The 18,299-nt window shown below is 42.4% G+C and overlaps 1 protein-coding gene across 2 annotated transcripts in view; it reads left to right on the top strand.

The window, feature by feature from the left end:
- MED27 (mediator complex subunit 27) overlaps window positions 1–17,296 on the top strand; it is a 79,500-nt gene extending 62,204 nt beyond the window's left edge. The window contains exons 6-9 of one of the 2 annotated variants that reach the window (XM_080356138.1): window positions 6,297–6,338; window positions 14,379–14,456; window positions 15,184–15,286; window positions 16,825–16,953. In XM_080356138.1, the coding sequence (XP_080212264.1) occupies window positions 6,297–6,338; window positions 14,379–14,456; window positions 15,184–15,264 (201 nt within the window). In that variant the 3' untranslated portion in view covers window positions 15,265–15,286; window positions 16,825–16,953. Of the gene's footprint in view, window positions 1–6,296; window positions 6,339–14,378; window positions 14,457–15,183; window positions 15,287–16,824 lie in introns of both variants that reach the window. The other variant, XM_080356137.1, reaches the window with a different exon arrangement.
- Window positions 17,297–18,299: the final 1,003 nt, after the last annotated feature.

The raw sequence follows: 18,299 nt of genomic DNA, 5'->3' as shown, positions 1-18,299 counted from the left end.
AGAGCCATTGGGAAACCGTGGGCTAGTTTTGTGCTCAACTTGAGAAACGGAACCATGAGGATCATTGGTAGGTTGTCTTCAAGAATTTGCCTGTCAGTAATAGCGCAGAACAGCAGCTGTTAAAGCAAGTGTTACCTGTTTCCACAAGCGATTTGTTTTATGAACAATTCACCCTGCTTGAACCCTCAAGTTCCGTCTGACCGCACACACTCCCTGTGGCTCTTTAGCGCATCGCAAGATGTTAATGGGACCTGACGGCCTGCAGCTCAGCTTGTTTCTCTTTTCGGGGTGGAACGGTCTCTCTTTCCGAGACATCCACCAGCACTGTCCTTTGCCAGTAATAGTACTAAATACCTCTCCATGTTTCACATAGTTTTCTCTCTGGAGCTTTCTCTTCTGATTACGAAGCCTATTAAAATAAAAAGTTCATTATATCAAGATGAGCACTTGGCACCCATAGGCCATGTTATAATGAGGTGAGACTTTTTTCTTTTCAAAAGTGAGAACAGTGTTGTAGCACGTTGTGTGCTGACCCGGGGTTCAGCGGCGCTGAGGCTGAGCCTCCGTTCCCTGCAAAAGGCCGGGAGCTGATGTGCTGAAGGAGACACTGCAGCTATGTTGCCAGAGAGAGATTCTGGCTCAAAGGGCAGGGGATTGGCCTAAGAAGTAGTAAAACAAAAACTGCCTGATTTTTATTTGCATTATTCAAATATGCAGGAGCAGCTGCACCATATCCTTGTATATTAGCATATAAATACAGACTTAGAGCACCAGCCCCTGTTCACCCCAAATTCTGCTCGGAAGTGACATGATTGTCTGCCTGAGGAGCGCTGACAGTGCTTGATGGATTCCCGTGTCACCCTTCATTTGGGTATCCTCTGATGAATCCAGTTTGCTTTGAAGCTCCCTTGAAATAAAATAATGCTATATACACTGAAAAGCTAAGTAAAAGAGTTCCTTTCTGAAACTCGGCACCTGGCGCTGGGCTTGTATTTAGCTCCAGCTTCACCCTCTCTCGAGCCGTACGCTGTTCCTCTGTCATTGTTTGCGAGGGGACGGCGGGTCCCACCAAGGCCAGCTTTGGGCACAGGGCACTAACCTGTGTCCGCTGTCCCTGGGGAGCGGTCCAGCCGCTCCAAAGCATCGGTGCTAACACCTGGCTTATTTTCTTGCTTTAAGCCAGTCTGCAGGGAGTCTGTTTCCTACCAGTTTAGCTTTCTGTGTCTAAAGCCCCGCTCTTTGACTGCTCCCGCGAGGCTACACAGACCATTCCGTGGCAGTTTGCTGTTCCCTTGGGCCATCCCAGGGCTTTCGCAAACCTGAAGGTCTGTGTTTTAGGCGTAAGTTGGAACATTTCATTTAACTGAAGTAGAACTGGAGTTGCGGCCACTTAAATCATGAGTAAATTTGGCTTGGAAGATTGAATAAATGCGTAGCTTGCTAGTTTTGCCAACTGGAGCACATATTGACAAACAGCGCGCTCCCTCTTTTTCACTAATTAACTACACTGGTAATTGAAGAATAAGAATAAGATTGTGCTCTTGCAACGATTTGCTTTACTTATTGTGCCTGCTGGGAATGAGCGATTACAGTCAGTTGCAAACATAGTCCATTCCAATTCCTTCGCTGTCACAAGAGATGCTTTTGGGAAAGTACCAGTGAGCTTTCACCAAACTATTCTGGCTTCTCAGTTTATAGCCTGAAAGGGGGAAAAAATGCACAGAAGAGATACAGAAGAGTACGAAAAAAGAGAAGATCAGCATGTATCTTCTTTATTAAGTAACAAAAACAGGGAGAACACTCAGGATCACAGTAGGAGATGGTCTTTTCCATTGAGCAGTTTGCACAGTCATTGCTGATTTGGACGTTGGTTTATGTGTTCCTAGGAAGCATTTAATGCCTGCAAACAGCAGCGATGAGATTAACGTATCATACAATATGACAATTTTGAAGCTCCTGTCTTTTCTGTAAGCCATGTTGAAGAAGGGACGCTGGATAAATGGTTGTGTTTCTTTACGCTGAAATAGCTGAATGAGGGTCTGTTGAGTTATTCTCTGAGCTGCACAGAGCAGGAGGTCCTTTCAGTACCAAAAGTGAGATTTAGTGAGGGGATTCCTGCAGGTAGAGCAAGATTTGGGGCAGGAAAATCTATTCAACAAAAGAAGAAATGGCCATCATGGGGAGACTGAATGGTCACACGGACCATAAGTGAAACATGGACTGTGCACAGAAGAGGCCGAGGATTTGCAGAGCAGGGAAGTCGTCGTCTCTGAAAGTACAACTGGTTTAGCAAAATTCACATTACTGGAGAAAAATAAATACAAATGGAAGAGGTGAGTGCAAACAGCAGAACTGCTGACGGTCCTCTGGTCCCTTAGTCAGGCAAGTATAGAAATAAAACAAATGTGAATGTTGCTCCCAGTGGTGGTCCATGGTGGCATCCTACTAGTTCATGTGAAAGCTTCACGTGGTTTCTACTGTGCTGGAGTCTAGTTAAATTGCGTACTCCCTCTTACAGCTTTAAATACTTTCAAAATTAAGGTGAAAAAATAGAAGTCTTAAGCTTGCACTGATTAAAATAGGATACTACATTCCAGGGTTTTATTTTCACGCTTTGCTTACACAGACAAAGAATAATTTCGTTTCTTAAGTGCTTCATGTACTTCTCTCTTCAGTTATTCACAAACCCCACAGAATATGTCATTGCCAGGTTGCCAGCTACATAACTTAGACATTTTTGGTGACATTTGGTGAAAACAACGGGTGAGATCTGGCAGGCTCTGTCGTGTTGTGGGTTCCAGGCGCTGATCGCTCTGTGGTCTCTCTTGCTTACCGTATGAACCCGTTACCTCCACCACTTACTGCTGCACTTTAATTAGCCCCGTGGTTCTCATGATGGCACCGTGCCACCCTTAATTTCAAACTCTGACACACTCCTTGTGCACTGGAATTTAACCATGGGTAGTAATTAATTACTAGTGTTGTCCTGATGCCTGAATAAATGAAGCTACGCAGCTCACCCTTCCAGGGCAGCCTTATTGTCAGCTGAGCCATTAGGAGCCCTAGTCTGCCAATAAAAATCAAAATGGATTGGGATTTTTTGGCAGAATAATACCACGCTTTTCTTTGGATGCAGAGACCAAGAACCACCTTGACAGGACATATTTAGAGTGAGTACTTAACACTGCTGCCTCACCAAATTCCTGGTTTTGCATCTGTTATACTTAACTAAAGAAACATAAGTGTCTCTGTTGAATTATCACGTTAAGGAACTTGGGTTATGTTAATTCTATAGCTTCATTAATTACCCCATATCAATAAGAAAAGGCAGCTTTTAGCCTCCTAGCGTAAGAGAGGAAAAGAAATAGTAGTATCAAAGGAAAGCTTCAAAGACAGGCAGAGCCGTCTCTCGGGTAATTTCTGATCCCTGCATTCTTTCCACTTCAAAGCTGGATGTGTGTGTGTTTGGGTGACGGGGGGGTTAAATCCGATTTCTCTAATAAGTGTTGGCACCGGACCTGTTTGATATTAGATGCAGGGAACATTCTGATTTGTTATCGCCTTTGAAATCGTTCAGACGACCTTCAGAAAATGGCCTCTTGTTACTTGTGCCGGGGGTGGGTGGGGAGAGTGGGGCATTGGGAAAAAGAGCCCCAGTTTAATTCACATGCAGAGGATGCCCTGAAATTGTGCTTTCAGCAGTTTTTTAGTTACAAATGTGTGTCTTGATTGAAAGTGAAAAGTTGAAGAATAATAGACCTATAACGATGCATTCTTTAATCTGCCTCTGCCTTAATCCTCTGTTTCGGGGGGGAAAGGTGGGCATTCATTTAGGATGTATGCATGTGGTTTGAGGGGTTTGGTAGCTTTTCTTTCTCTTTTTTTTAACTCGGATAACAGCACGTCTGTAAGACAGACATTCATTACTTTTTCAGCTTTTCAGTCTTCCTGCTTGCTAATGAACATTCAGAACCTGTTGGACTCATCTTAATGCAGCATCTGAAGTGGACTTTTTTTTAGATCTTGAGTCTAACTAGAGAGAATCACGTACTTGGTTTGATCACTAGAGATTAGCAAAACCATATATACATTCCAATTATAGCAACTCTGTCTGCAGCCAAAGAAAGCCTTAAATTACATGAAAACATTTTTTTAAAAATACGCATTAATTTTTTATATTCAAATGTAGGCTTTTCTAAATGGAAATGCGATGCTTCCTTCCCAACAGGCTCAGGTCTGTTATTAAATCAAGCTCAGGTCCAACTTCAGGCTGAAATGGACTCTAGAGTATGAGGGTGTTGGTGTTCACGCAGGTTCTTGATCCCACCCTAAGAGCTGGTAAATGCAAAAAGGTTTGGAGATTCATGCCTCAAGGTATTTCTGTCTTAGTCCGACCTGGAAAAGGCATCGAGACATCAGCTGCCTTTGGTGTCACGGCAAGGTCAGTGGTACTGAGCCAGGAAAAATCTGTCCTGAACTGGTTTTTAAAGTCTTTAACATCACCTCCTGTCCAGATTGAGGTTCGGGGACTCAAGTGTCACTTCTGTGCCAGTATTTAGAAGCGGGAACTTTGTGCATTCTGAACCGTTTTAGCGATGTGGTAACTTGTGCACTAGGGTGTAGAGGTTGTCACCTTTTGCTAGTTAGACTCTCTCACCTATTGCCAGTGTCTCATACTGTTGCTGACCTTGGTCTCAACCAGAAAGAGAGCTTGTCTGAAGAAGACTGTAGCAACTCAGACAGACTGTCTGCCCAGTCCCCTGTGTGAGGGGTTAGCAGGTGCAAAGTCTGCTCTACATGGTTGCGAAGCTTAAGGAGGAGATTGAGACACTGAGGACCATCAGGGAGTGTGACAAGGAAATCGACTGGTGGAGTAACTCCCTGGTGTGCCACTCAGAGGGGCTCCAGGGGGATACCCCCCGAAAGGTGATGAACCCCTTGCCCTGTTGGGCAGAGGGAGAAAACCTGAGACAGCCCCGTCGCTGTGGGGCAGAGGTAGGGGACAGAAAAGATGACGAGGGTTGGAAGCAGGTTCCAGTTCGGGGCCATGGGCAACCCCTCTCCCTACTTGCTTTGCCTCCCTACCTAACCCCATCTGGGTGTTCCTGCTCCATGGGGGGATTGCACTGGATGAGCTTTCCAGGTCCCTTCCAATCCCTGACATTCTGGGATTCTGTGATTTCCTTCATTTCAGACTCTCATTTTTGTGCCTTTTAGAAGACTTGTTAATTCAATATCACTTACGGGCATTACCATAAGACAGTGTTGAAATAATAAGTTGTATTTCATAGTAAAGGAGATAAACCCCATGGTGGGAACGCGTGTGTCTGACCATGTTATCAAGCGCTAGAAGAGCTTCATCTGCTTCACAAATTTACTCAGAAAATGTTTTCTTCTGTCTAGATTAAGATTCCCAAGGTTAATATTGTAGCAGACACCTTTCCTATGACAAGTTTTGTGCATATGGAATTGTCCAGTGTGGTGGCATCTGTAGCAAAAAAAAGTGATTTGCAAGGCTGGAACTGATGGAAATTGCTCATTTTTTGCTGCTGCTTTTCCTTGACACAGCACAAGATATTGCACAGGGCTGGGCTAAAAGAGCATTAGCATGTCAGCTGAAATTGTTTAACATGTCCCTTACCTTCTGGTTTCTGGGGTTAATAAAACTTATTTCAATTTTGTTGTTCTAGTTTGTCTATAGTTGAGCACACATACATGTCATGGGTTTGTGCAGTTATCTGCAACCTTAAATCTCTTTTAGTGGAATTTTTGTCTTCAAATGTAAATGCAGTTTCCTAAGGGATGCTTTATTTAGCCCCAGCAGACCACTGCTTGGGCTTAATTCAGCTAAACGTTCTTTGTGTCGTTTGTAACTGAATCACTTATTCAGACACAAGACAAGCATAAACTTAGGAAAAATGCCCTCATTTTAGAAACAGACTGAGCTGATGAATATTTGCATAGATCAGCCACAACCCCATACAAATAGAGATTTTGCTTTTTTTAAGAGACAATGTGTTAATTCAACAGGTCCTGTATATATATATATATATGTATTTTTTTTACTACAGCTGTGATTAACTATGCTCATCCTTCATTGTGATGCAAAGGAAATCGTAGGTCATTAATTCCTGTTCTTCGACTGCAATAAGTAAAGGCAATTGGTTCAAAACAGCGAACTGAGAAATAAGTCTCCATAGATCTGTTTGCTGCTTTTTTAATTGGAACAACTGCTTAACTTCTTTTTCTCAATAATCACATGTAGTAATATATAACTTTTTTTTTTCCTACTGTAGCTTGACATATGGTCCAAATCCAACTATCAAGTTTTTCAGAAGGTAAGTCCCATGTTGTTTCTCTCTCCATAATGCGTATAGTAGATACGTGGAAATTATTTTAAATATCTGTGCCCTTATGTAAAAGAATTCAGATTTTGTTCCTTTGTCATCACAACCTGCAAATAACAGACAATAATCTGGAATGATGGAAAACTATGAATACAAAAGGCGATCACCTCTGTTATTTAATTTGGATTTATTTCCCATCACAGTTCCAGTCCATGGTTTAGAATATTGGAGATTATACTACTGCAGCCTTAAAATTTCATGAGGAATTGTCAAGTATTCTGGTTTAGATCTTTCAGGGGAGGAAGAACTGTTTCAGGTTGATTTGGATTTTGTTTTGTTGTTTTCGTTGGGTTTAGTTTCCCCTCCCTTTCCTGGGGGCTTGAGTTTAATACATCAGTTGAATGTTCCACTTAAATATGAGAAGAAACTTGTTCCTGGTGAGGGTGGCAGAGCCTGGCCCAGGCTGCCCAGGGGGGTTGTGGAGTCTCCTTCTCTGCAGACATTCCAACCCTCCTGGACACCTTCCTGTGTAACCTCATCTGGGTGTTCCTGCTCCATGGGGGGATTGCACTGGATGGGCTTTCCAGGTCCCTCCCAACCCCTGACATTCTGGGATTCTGTGAAAAGACCAATGAATGTGAGCAATGAGTATAAAATTACTGAGAAGGTTACAGTGTATTTTGGGAAGATCTATATCTTGCTATTTTCAGGTAGGGAAGAGAAGATTTTTCTTTGAAGCCTTCTTGTCAAAATGCTCTAAGTTCAGATTGATCTGGGTTTAAATTCCGCTTTCCTTACCTTCCAGCCACAGTTCAAGGAGCCTGAGTCTCCAGCTCCTGCTCCAGGTTCCTTTCATCTGCTTTTGTACTTCGTGTAACAAATGGGGGTCACAGACTCCAAAGGGCACAAAAGCAGGGGTCAAAAGTGGGGCATATCGACTCTATTTGTGCATCTTCCTTCCGAGGTTTGAGATGCACTCAGGAGGGAGGACGTTTGACCTGTGATATTAACCTGCTGGAGATCAAAGGACAGCTTTTGGGGAGGGTGCTTGTGCTCCCCTCTGCCTACCATTAAAGCAAAGTTGTGCTGCATTTCATGCTTTACCCCTGAGATTAGTGGATTAAATATTCTTTCTCTTTTTTTCTTGCTCTTCAAACATATTTAGTGTCAAATAGGGTAAACCAGCAGGAAGTAAACCAGTGTATATCTTGACTTGTTTAGCAGTGTGCTTTAAAGATTTTCTTGCAATGGAGTAGATTCAAAGTTCTGTAAGTGCATCATCTGAATTCCCCCATGTGTGCACTTGGTTCTTAGTTCATTTGGGCATAACATAGTCTTCCTGGGTGTTTTGGTTTGGAATAATTGAGAAGGGTTAAGTCCGATTGCCATAATTTGTGCTAAATGATAATAAATTGTGAGGTTTTGGTAGTATGTTTTTATTTTTCTATATACAAGATAACAGAGTAAATATAGAGTTTGTTTAGAAGTCCAAGTTAAGGACTTAGGGAACATGTAAATTCCAGGTGTAGTTCACGGCCTTCAGACTGAAAGAGTGAGAAAACATGAACTAACCCCCTTACTGCTGCCTGTGTGCATAAATAAGAATCTTCATTGTCTTCCTCATTTTCTAAAATAACGTGATGCAACCTGAATTTTAAGTTCCTGTTCTCCAGTTCCCTCTCTGTAAATAATACCAAATGCATTAATATTTACCACACAAAACCAGAAGGAAAGGACTGCAGGAGGAAGGGTTCCCTGTTACCAGCTGTCTGCATTTTTATAGTAGTTGTATATATTTTGTTCCCAGCCCTGTCGCTGTGTTACCTGGGGCATCTCAACCTCTCTTTGGACGGGTTTCCCACATCCCTTAGGCTGGGATAATACTTGCTGACGTCACAGGAGCTGTTGCTGAATCGGTTGCATGAAAAATGTGATAAAAATGCAAGGCGATGGGACTTTGTAATCGATAGATTCTGTACTATTGAGCTGATAGTTAAAGTTCAGGCTAGGACCTGAGTCAAGTTTTCAAGCAGATGATAGAAAATGCTGTGGTTCAGCATAGGTTTTTTTCTCTGTGGTGCTGTGCTTGGTTTGATTTTCTCTTTATTCTCTGAAGCTGCACTTGTAGCCATTTGTAATACTCAGGAATAGTGATGTAGCAGTAGCAAGATAAATAGATAAAATAGCATTAGAGAAACTATTACACTCTGTTACTAGTGTAGGATCTGTGCTGCGGGATCTTCAGAACAGATGTTTTTGTGCCATTAAAAAATCATCAGTAAATGTGTCAGAGCACGTCTGGATGTTCCTGAAACACGTTTCGCATGGGAAAACGCGGCTGAGGATCTGCTCCCACCTTTCCCGTGGTAAAACCCATCACCCCTCTGAAGGGCAGGGCTGATTCTCTTTAAAACCTGGACCAAGTTCTCCAACTGTGTCTTCAATGATAAATAACAACACCTGGAGCTGACGAGGTGCCTGCTGGGGTGGCCGCCGGCCTGTCAGACCTCACAGGGCTCAGTGCGACTGTCCAGGTTAAGGACCAGAGACCTCTGATCTTCAAACCAACCCTGTCAAACGAAGCTAAATTTGTCCTGACTTTTTGTTTGCAAACGTTGGCTGTGTCAGCAAGCCTTTTCTCTCCCCTCCTTATTAAGCAGGATACCCGAGTGTGTATAATTTGACGGGAGACAGCTCCCGGAGGGCCCATTACCGATAAAGTGTACGGTCATTTTCTGAGTTCCCTGGAGACTCCTTGAATCTGGTCCTGGGGTGAATAAGCTTTATAGGCATTGAATCCACCAGCAGGGTTAGATTCAGAGAATGGAGCTGGGAAAGAAGAGAGGGAAAGCTGAAAGGGCAAAAGCACAAGGAGCAAAGAAAAGGTTTTTCAGGCTTCCGTGTTGGTCTGACATTTAAACTCGGCAGGAGCGGCAACTGTTTTGATCTTAAACCTCCTTATTTTAACACCTTGCATGGCTTGATCCACTCGTGCGAGAGGAGGAACGGAACAGGAGATATTTGGGGACTTAAATATGGGTGGGAGGAAGACTGTACAGGAGGGCTGTGTAATGCCCGGTCATTGTGCAGAGGATCATATATTGTAGAGAATGTTGCGATATTCATAACTTTACATTCAAAAAACAGGCAAATATATAGAATAGTGAAACCGCTCTGAATGGATCAAAATGGGAGATGGTGTCAAACATTAACTGTTTAGTTTATCAAGCTCCCCAGTTAAGAGCAGCGTAGCTGTTCCAGCTGTGTAATATGGTCAGTTTGTCTGTTTGAGACATATGCATAGGTGTTAAACTCATGTATTTCATTCTAATCTTGGAGTGCTGTTATTAATTTTGCCTGAGCAGTCTGTCACTTTTAGCATGCCACAAGCTGCCTTTGTTTTGGCTTGATATGCTTCATCCCAAGGCACATTTTAACCTAAATTTGGGAAGCTATTTGTGCCCATGCAGCTGTTTGTGAGCTGCGTGATCCCACCGTGGGGGACCTCGGAGCACGATTTTCACCACCACAAGGGCACATAAGTATTGTAATGTATGAAGATGTATTCTTGTCAATAATCTCAGAATAAAATCACACACGGGATGAATGCATGCATGAGGCAAATATTGGGCTATTGATGATGTCTGTTCAAGGAGAGGAGATGGACCGTCCCAGGGTCACCTGCGCGATCGCTCCTTTGCGTGATCAGTACTTGGCTCTGTTCGAAATAAAATCTCCATGACCCATTCCAAATAAGCAGAACAAGCGAAATAAAAACTTAAGCGCTCTATGAGCTCTCAAGACAACTGATAAATCCTGCGCTTCGGAGAAGTCTGGTGGTGCTTTGCTGAACTGGGAGTGGGGAAAGGTGCGTGAAGGATTCGTATGTTGTTCATCAGTGCCCGTTGGCAGAGGCACCATCCATCATCCTTCCGAGCGCCTCTCGGGCACCGCGTTGATGCGCCGGCTTCCCTCCAGAGAGACTCCAATGTGTTCTGGAGAGAAGGTTGAATAATGAGAATCCTTGGGAACGAACAAAGGCGCTTGTGCAGTTTTCCTGTAAAAGGTCTAAACACTAATAAAATAACTTATAACTTCTTTTTTTTTTAGTGCTGCGATCATCCTCCAGAGCTCATTGCTACAGGTGACTGTTAAGGCCGTGAACTTAGCAGGGTTTAAACCAAAAAATGAAAAAACTTCCAGGGGATTTAGAGAATCCCTTTATATGAGATGGAGTTGTCAGTGCTGCGCTTGAGGGAATAAACCAATAAGTAAGTGGCAGGAAAGTTATGGCGCTTAAAGGAAGTTTTGCACGGACTTTTGAAAAGCATATTTACTGTCAGCGAGATAAAATGCTAGAAGAGAGAGGCAGCTTCTATAATTTAGTCCTGTGATGTTCATATTTTTTCTGTTTTAGTTTTTATACCGGGTATAGCTTGATATATCTGTGGAACATACCTCGGCTGTGGTGGAACAAAGCTGGACCATAGGTGCCTTTTATTCCAATTAGAGGAAGCACGTGTTCAGCTTTCTCAGCTTGTGAATTGCAGAATGCTTTTTTACAATGAATTTTCAGCCTTGGGAATGCTGTATGACTGACAGGTGCCATTTGTTGGATGTGTCACCTTTGGGAAGCACGTTTCAGCCCAGTAGCACTGTCGAGTGGGTAGAGAAATGCTGCAGGAATGACTGGGGTTGGTTCGGGTGAGTCAAATAGCAGGGATTTTGGGTTCTGGGTGTTGGGGATTTTCTTCCTCCTCTTTCTGGGTCCTCAGTGCGTTCGCCAAGAGTGACAAGGACGTAGGATTTCACTGCAATTCCATGCAAATTCACATAAGGTTTGATCCAGTGTCAGTCTGGTTTGTATTCCTGATACATACGGTGCCCTAGACAAGGGAGCAGAGTTGTGTTTAAGAAGCACGTGGTTATAGGCAACTTGAATTTGGATGTGAAAAAGAGAAAGAAAAAAATTCAGGCAATATAATTAACTATTAGCAAGAAGGGAAGTTTTCTTGCTCAGTTTACCTTGCGAAAGGAGAAGCGTTTCACACAGCCCAAGACAGCTGAGATTTGTTCAAAGGAGAAGACCAGGACTGTCTCTTTGCCAGCTTTTTGTTCCCATGTAACTCAAGTCTCTTTGCTCTGTCTCCAAGCAGGACCATGCTCAGTTACACAGTGGCTGTTTCATTGAGCAAAATTGTGGCTTCAGGAGATTGCCTTGTCTTGCTTTTATTCTGATAAAAAGTGCAAGTGCTTTTAGATATATGAATTGTGAAATGTTGAGCTTTTCTGCAAGATCACTTGAAAATCTATTTCAGGATCCAGCTATCCCGATCAATGTGTGCTCTTCTGAATGTGCTCCCGAATAGAAACAGGGAGAGACATTAGAAAGGGCCCGATAACTTAGACAGCAGTACGTAAGGTAGAGCAATAAAAGTGAAGTTAATAAAATAAAGCCCTGAAATGTACACCATGTCATCCTAAACCCAGAATAAATTAGTTTGTGATTCCAACTTGGCTGGAAGAAAAAGCGTGTCCTTTAAGCGAGCTGGCACATATGCAGTTTGTTTTGCTTTGCTTTGCTGTGAAATCGTATTGCCATTAGTGGAGCTGTGGGTATTGATTCTTTTTCCTCTTTTAATCTTGGACGGTTTATGTTTTCTCTCATCATCTGTGTTATCCTGGGGGGTATAATCCTTCCCCTTCTCCCATGGACTGGCCAGTTCATCATTTGCCCAGCTCTTTTCTATTTGACATCATGTTTGCTGGTTTTGGGGGGGTCATTCCCCTACTCTTCCTCACATTTGACACCTACTTTGATCTTTTTTTAGAAGCACTTTAGCAGCGCTTTTTTTATGGTAGATATCACCTCCTTTTTGTTCAGAAAACATTATTAGTGTTCTAGGGATGCTGGGATGGCTTTTATCTCCCCATGGCATCTCATTAGCTTTACATTACAATGGGAACAACATATGTGCGACTTCGCCAAAGTGGCCAGTCAATTTGAATTTGTTAATAGCAGTATTTTTCTAAGCAACTTCCTTCAGTGCCAAGAGAAAACAACTTTGTTGTTCAGGAAAAAAAGAAATACAGTTTGTTAGAAGTAGAAATACAGCAGAAGGAGAGCGGCTGCTCATAAATATTTTCAGAACTTTCTATTCTTTGACATGTCTGGTACCATCCTATAAAAGCATTATCTCAAAAGAAAATAATTCACATAGCTACCAGGGCTTGGATTCCAGTCATTTCTAAAAGCTACATGAGATGTATTTAAATGAAATGCCTGATTTGAGTTAGGCAGAGGTATTAACACGCTGTTAATCACATTCTTTCTGATTTATTTTGAATAGAAATGGCCCAAGGAGGCTGAGATCCATTTTGTGAATATTGTTGCGAACTCACCAGAATGCACACGGTCCTGATAGTTTTCTGTTCCCGATGTCGGGATCCCGTGTTCACACTGAACGGCACTGCTGTACCAACCAAGGGGAGCAGGAGCTGCTCCCAACGTTGTGAAGTAACTTCAGCCCAGCTCTGGTGCAGGACAGACTGATTTGATGTGGTGTGGAGGTTTGCGTGGTGTGAATTAGAGCCTGTCTATACACGGATCTATTCAGGAATACATCTACAGATTCACCTCCCTGAATAGCTTCAAGCACGAGCCTCTTTCTCCAGCCAAAGTGGGAGTGTTTCAGCACAACTTACATTGCTGAATTAGACTAAATATGGATCAAGAACAAGCGGAGTTAGCTGGGAATAGCAAATGTAATTTCAGTTCATACTATCTTACTCAAAATTTACCATAGCATATAGACGAGCACTGGGAAATATATAGACAAGCATTACTTCTCTGTGCTGAAATTAGAAAATACACTTTAATCACTAACTAAACAATCATGTATCTTCTTGAATGCTTTGTTATTACTAATGAGGAACATTAATAGATTTACAAGTTACAAGAAGTGGAAGAGCTCTCGTCGTTGTGTTGTCTGAGTTATTTTATAGTCAAGCCTAAAGAGTTTTGCCAACAATTTGTACATTAAACCCAGAACTTCAGGACAGGAACAAGCTATTGACTGTGCTAATCATTTAGGAACTGTTAGTGAATTGTATTGTAGCAGTTCAGAAACTGCCCCTTCCAGAGTAATTTTAAAATAGTAGTAATTTTTTTAAAGTAGAAATCTATTAAACTATTGGTTAGTCTTCCTGATTTTTCTTTAATTACTCTTGTTATTATACATTTTCCCAGCTGTAAGATCTTGTTATGGCTCCATCTGGGAAATCAAAAGGCTTTCTATCAGAAATCTTTTCCTAATGCGAGTATTTACAAACCATAATCATGTGGATTGATTCCTGGTTTCAGAGGACATGAAACTGAGACGTTGATTCCAGTTCGTTCAATGTAAGCGACCTGAACTAGGACTATTTTAAGTTTCCCCATTAAAAACTGGAGAGAAGTGTGCTGATTTTTTTCATCAAAATGCATTTTCAAGTGAGGGTATTTTATCCTATTTTAGGTGAGGGTTTTGGTGTTTTTTGGTTTGTGGGTTTGGTTGTGTGGTTGGTTTGTGGTTGGGGGGGGGTTGTTTATTCGTGTCTTTGTTTGTTTTTCCAGTAAACCACACCAACCCCAAAGCTTTAGGTTTTTTTGGAATTCTTAGTCTCTATTCTTATAAGTTAGTCCTCCAGATCTATTTAATTTAGCAAGGTTATTGACAGCGTTTTGTCTTTTGTTGGGCACTATTAGGTTTTATCCTATTTTCTGAACTTCCAGAGGTGTGTTGGATTTTAGTGTGTGCATACGAAGTTATTTATCCTGATTTCTTCAGCTCATTCTCGAATGAACTCGGCAGAGGGAATGGAAGCTCGCTGGCCAAATCTACTCAGAATTACTTTGAGAATGTCTTCACAGTGATGTAATCCTCGATTTGCTACATCCCCATGGAATTTACACTGCTTCCCTGCAGATTAACACTGTTTTGTCTGAAACACAGCATCTATAAGGTTGTATTCTCCTTTTGTCTGGTACAGGTGACGGATCATGCGACCACGGCTCTGTTGCACTACCAGCTGCCTCAAATGCCAGATGTGGTGGTCAGATCTTTCATGGTAAGTGTCTTGGAAAATACAGATTTCCAGATAGACTTCAGCATGCTTGCACCTGCTTAAATAAGCTGCACAGTAGAGGATTACACTAATTCCTTGTATCTCATACCTGGACAAGGATGAAGAGCTCGTTCTCATTACCCTGGCATAATTGGTGTTGGAGGACTGAGTTGAATACGGTTCTTCTGTCATAGGTCTCTATATTTGCTTGATGAGTCCTATTTGCAAAGCTGCTCTGGGTCATCTCTCTCAGCCAAACTCTTTGCTTGTTTGTCAACCTGTCCAGCATGGGAAGTGATCTGAGTTATCTGCAGAATGATGAGAGGGAGGAACATGTTTGGGATGAGCCCGTTTTGCTGTAGCCACTTCCAGCCCGGACTTTGTTCCTAAGGAATTGCACGGACTCACCCCGCACCTCAGCAGGTTCTTTTGAAAATCAAGGAGAAGCTTGCTCAAGTATTCCACTGGCTTATTGCTGGATATAATGAATCAAATACCGCTGAACCTTGATATGCAGATTTAAGTTGATCACCTTTAATTCTGCTTGTATTTAGAATTTTATTTTTGAAATAAACTTGCATACAAGCAGCCTGGTTAATCAGGGGGTGAAAGCAAGGGGTTATGATTCAGAATTCTTCCACCAAGCTGAATGTTGGCGGTGGAGGCTCTTGCTGTTCTCTCCGCTGCAGTCTCCCAAAGGCTTCGGGGAAAGGTTTTCTCTTCTTTTCAGACTTTTTCCTTCATTTACTTCCACTACATTACCCTTTCACCTGGAGCAATGTCACCGAGACTTACGAAAACAAACATCTAATTTTGCCATTCGCAATCTTGAGGTGTGTATGGTAGCTTTGGTTATTCTGTATCTGTCATTTCCACTCTGTAATTTCAGACCAGTCAGGCTCCTTTACCTGCTGTGCTGGTTTGTTTATTTGATAAAAAGGCCACTAAGATGAGAGATTTGCAACGGTCTCTTCTCTGGGACTGCATCTTCTAATAATAGGCTTTGAAAGGTGAAAGCAACTATTACTGGTCAAATCCATGTTTCAACATGTTTCTGAAAATTAATGTTTAATAGAATGGGTAACACGTTTGTTTAAGCCATGGACCTGCCTTATTGATTTGATACAACGCTACTAAAACTCTTAAGAAAGCGAAGCCAGATGTACACCAGGAGTGTCAATATGTTGGTCCTTTCACATGTCAGTTGTGCAATCACCATGACAGGATGTCATGAACCCCTAATTTTCTGATGGGAGTGAAGAATGTTGTGGGGTTTTTTTCTATCTACAGATGTCTCAAGTGCACAATTTAACTTCATTTACCTATTCTCATGTTATGGTTCAGAAAGTTCGATTTCTCTGTAGTGCGAGCAAAGCCCATCCAAGCTGAAGTAAATAACAGCAATTTGCTTGTAGTGTTTTGTTGCCCTTGTCCCCATATTTACTGCTAAACCCAGGGAAGATCTAGTTCTTTCGGAGGAGAGTTATTGACGGCCAAAGGTTCGGTTGCTATAGAGAAGGCTCTGATGAAGATGGAAGGATTTGTTTCAATAAACTCAGCTGACCTCTTCTTCAGAGAACAATTTTCTCTTATCGATGTGATTCAATAGAACTTTAAATGACAAGATTCATGTGCATCCTTCACAGTATCAATCTGCTGGTCTAGGTGGGATTTAGTTGTGTATCTCCTTGGGTTGGGGGGTATGTGGTGCTCATTGCTATATGTGATGATGGGAACAATCCACTTTAGAGGCAAGAACTTTCCCCAGGAACACCCAAACTTGCTCTGTGTTGCTCAGCATGAGCCCTTTATGTATATATTTATCAGCATAATCAGATTTTAAATGGCATGGTATTTTTATGACCAACAAGTATTGATCTTGAAATTGCATTAGAGAGGAAGTTCGTTAGCTTGCTGTGAAAGTCCTTATATCTTCAGCAATGACGAGTTCAGACCAATCCAGTGTGATTGCAGCCGGGGTAGGATAGATGGTCATAGGAAGAGACAAACCAATATTTGGTTGAAGAAGGTACCCATCAAGAACGATTATATTCCAGTAAATATATGAGAAGCGTTCCAGTACTTGCTGTCCACCCTGGTTCTTGAGCTGTGAATATCTCTGCTCGGAGTGCATGAATCTCTAGTAACAAATCTGCTTAAGTGACTAAAAAAGCACAAGATGATTAATAAAGTGGGAATTCAACTGTACAGTGACCTTGTAATCTTCTGCATGTTTCTGTTTATAAAATCACCCACTGGGCCCTGGCCAAAGTACATTCTCTGTCCTTGCTGTCGCTGTTTGACAAGAATGATGACAAAGGGGAACGTCCCCATCCAGAGTTCTCTGAATTTCTCTCCCTTTTGGTTTTAGACCTGGTTACGAAGTTACATAAAGCTGTTCCAGGCTCCGTGCCAGCGCTGCGGGAAGTTCCTGCAGGACGGTTTGCCGCCCACCTGGAGGGATTTCCGAACGCTCGAAGCTTTTCATGACACTTGCAGGCAATAGTCGCCGAGACGCGAGGAGCCGACAGTCTCTTGGTTGGCGAACAAGCTGGTGGTTTAGGAGTTCTGGTTGGTAGTTCCATTTCTGAACCTTTCATCCTATACTAAGTAGTGAGGTTGCGCTAATGCGTTTTGACTGTTTAAAAGCCATCGGTCTGCAAGGTACATGTGAGAAGCCGTGCGTGATCGCTTGATGCTTCTGAGCTGAAATTATATATCTGAGGAGACCCAACAGTAATAATCATTATTCTAAACCTTAATGAAAATATCTGTGTACAGTTTGTGTTTTGTTGCAGAATTTGCAATGTTGAAGACTTTTATAAGCCTGAAATAAATTTTGTATTCCAGAGTTCATGCTGTTTATTTCATTATTTGGTCAAGAAACCCCTTGGGTTTGGTGTGGACTTCTCAACACGGCTCTTTTCTGTAGAGAACTTGAAACATTTAACCATGCACGCTGATGCGATGGGGCAGGGGTGGTGCGGCAAGGCTGCTTATCTGGGTGCTGGGATTTTTTTTGTGGGAGAGATTATGACGTTGATTGAACACGGAATTTCAAAGGCATGTGGCAGCTTGGAAGATGCAACGTACTTTCGAAGGCAGAGGGAAACAGATGTTTCCCTTTACTAAAAATGTAATGAAAAATGTTAGCAAGATCTGCATGTATTAAGTGGTTAGGAAACGCGTGATGAGCAGTGGCAGCGTGTATAATTCGTCATGGTTTAGAACAGAGAGCAGTAAAATAACTCAGCCCCAAAGCACAGTGCAGACACGCAGCGTGTCTCCTAAATGATTTAAAATGTACACGCAACACAGCAGCGAAGAGGAAGATCCCTCCCAGCGATCGTTGCACTGGGAATGGATTGGACATGGCACTTAGTGCCATGATCTTGTCAATGGACTGGGGTTGGATCAAGGGTTGGACTTGATGATCTCTGAGGTCTTTTCCAACCCAGTCGATTCTATGATTCTCTGAATGTTCAACTCTGATGAGTCTCAGGCATTTTTCCTTCCCGCAAAGACCGGGGTGTCCAGGGTTCACTGGCCAGGGGTGAAGTGTCTTCTCTGGGATTTTCTTGAGGACTTTACATCTCATCTGTTGTCTCCTGGTACCCAATTTGATTAACTCTACCATCACTCCCACTAGCAGCGTTGTTTCCTTTACAACCTGCAAAAGCTTTGGTAATAACCCTGCTTTGGGGAGCTGCTGGGGGAGGGTGTGCAGGAGATTTGTCACACAGTTCATTTTCAAATCAATGGACATTAAGGTCTAGCGCTGTGGACTCATTTTTGAGGTTCCATCTGCCTGTGTAAGAAACTTCCATTGCGGAAAGAAAAGATGCC

Source organism: Nesoenas mayeri (genome assembly GCF_963082525.1).
Source record: "Nesoenas mayeri genome assembly, chromosome: 18".
NCBI lineage: Eukaryota > Metazoa > Chordata > Aves > Columbiformes > Columbidae > Nesoenas > Nesoenas mayeri.
This window is presented reverse-complemented; position numbering and strand designations above follow the sequence as displayed.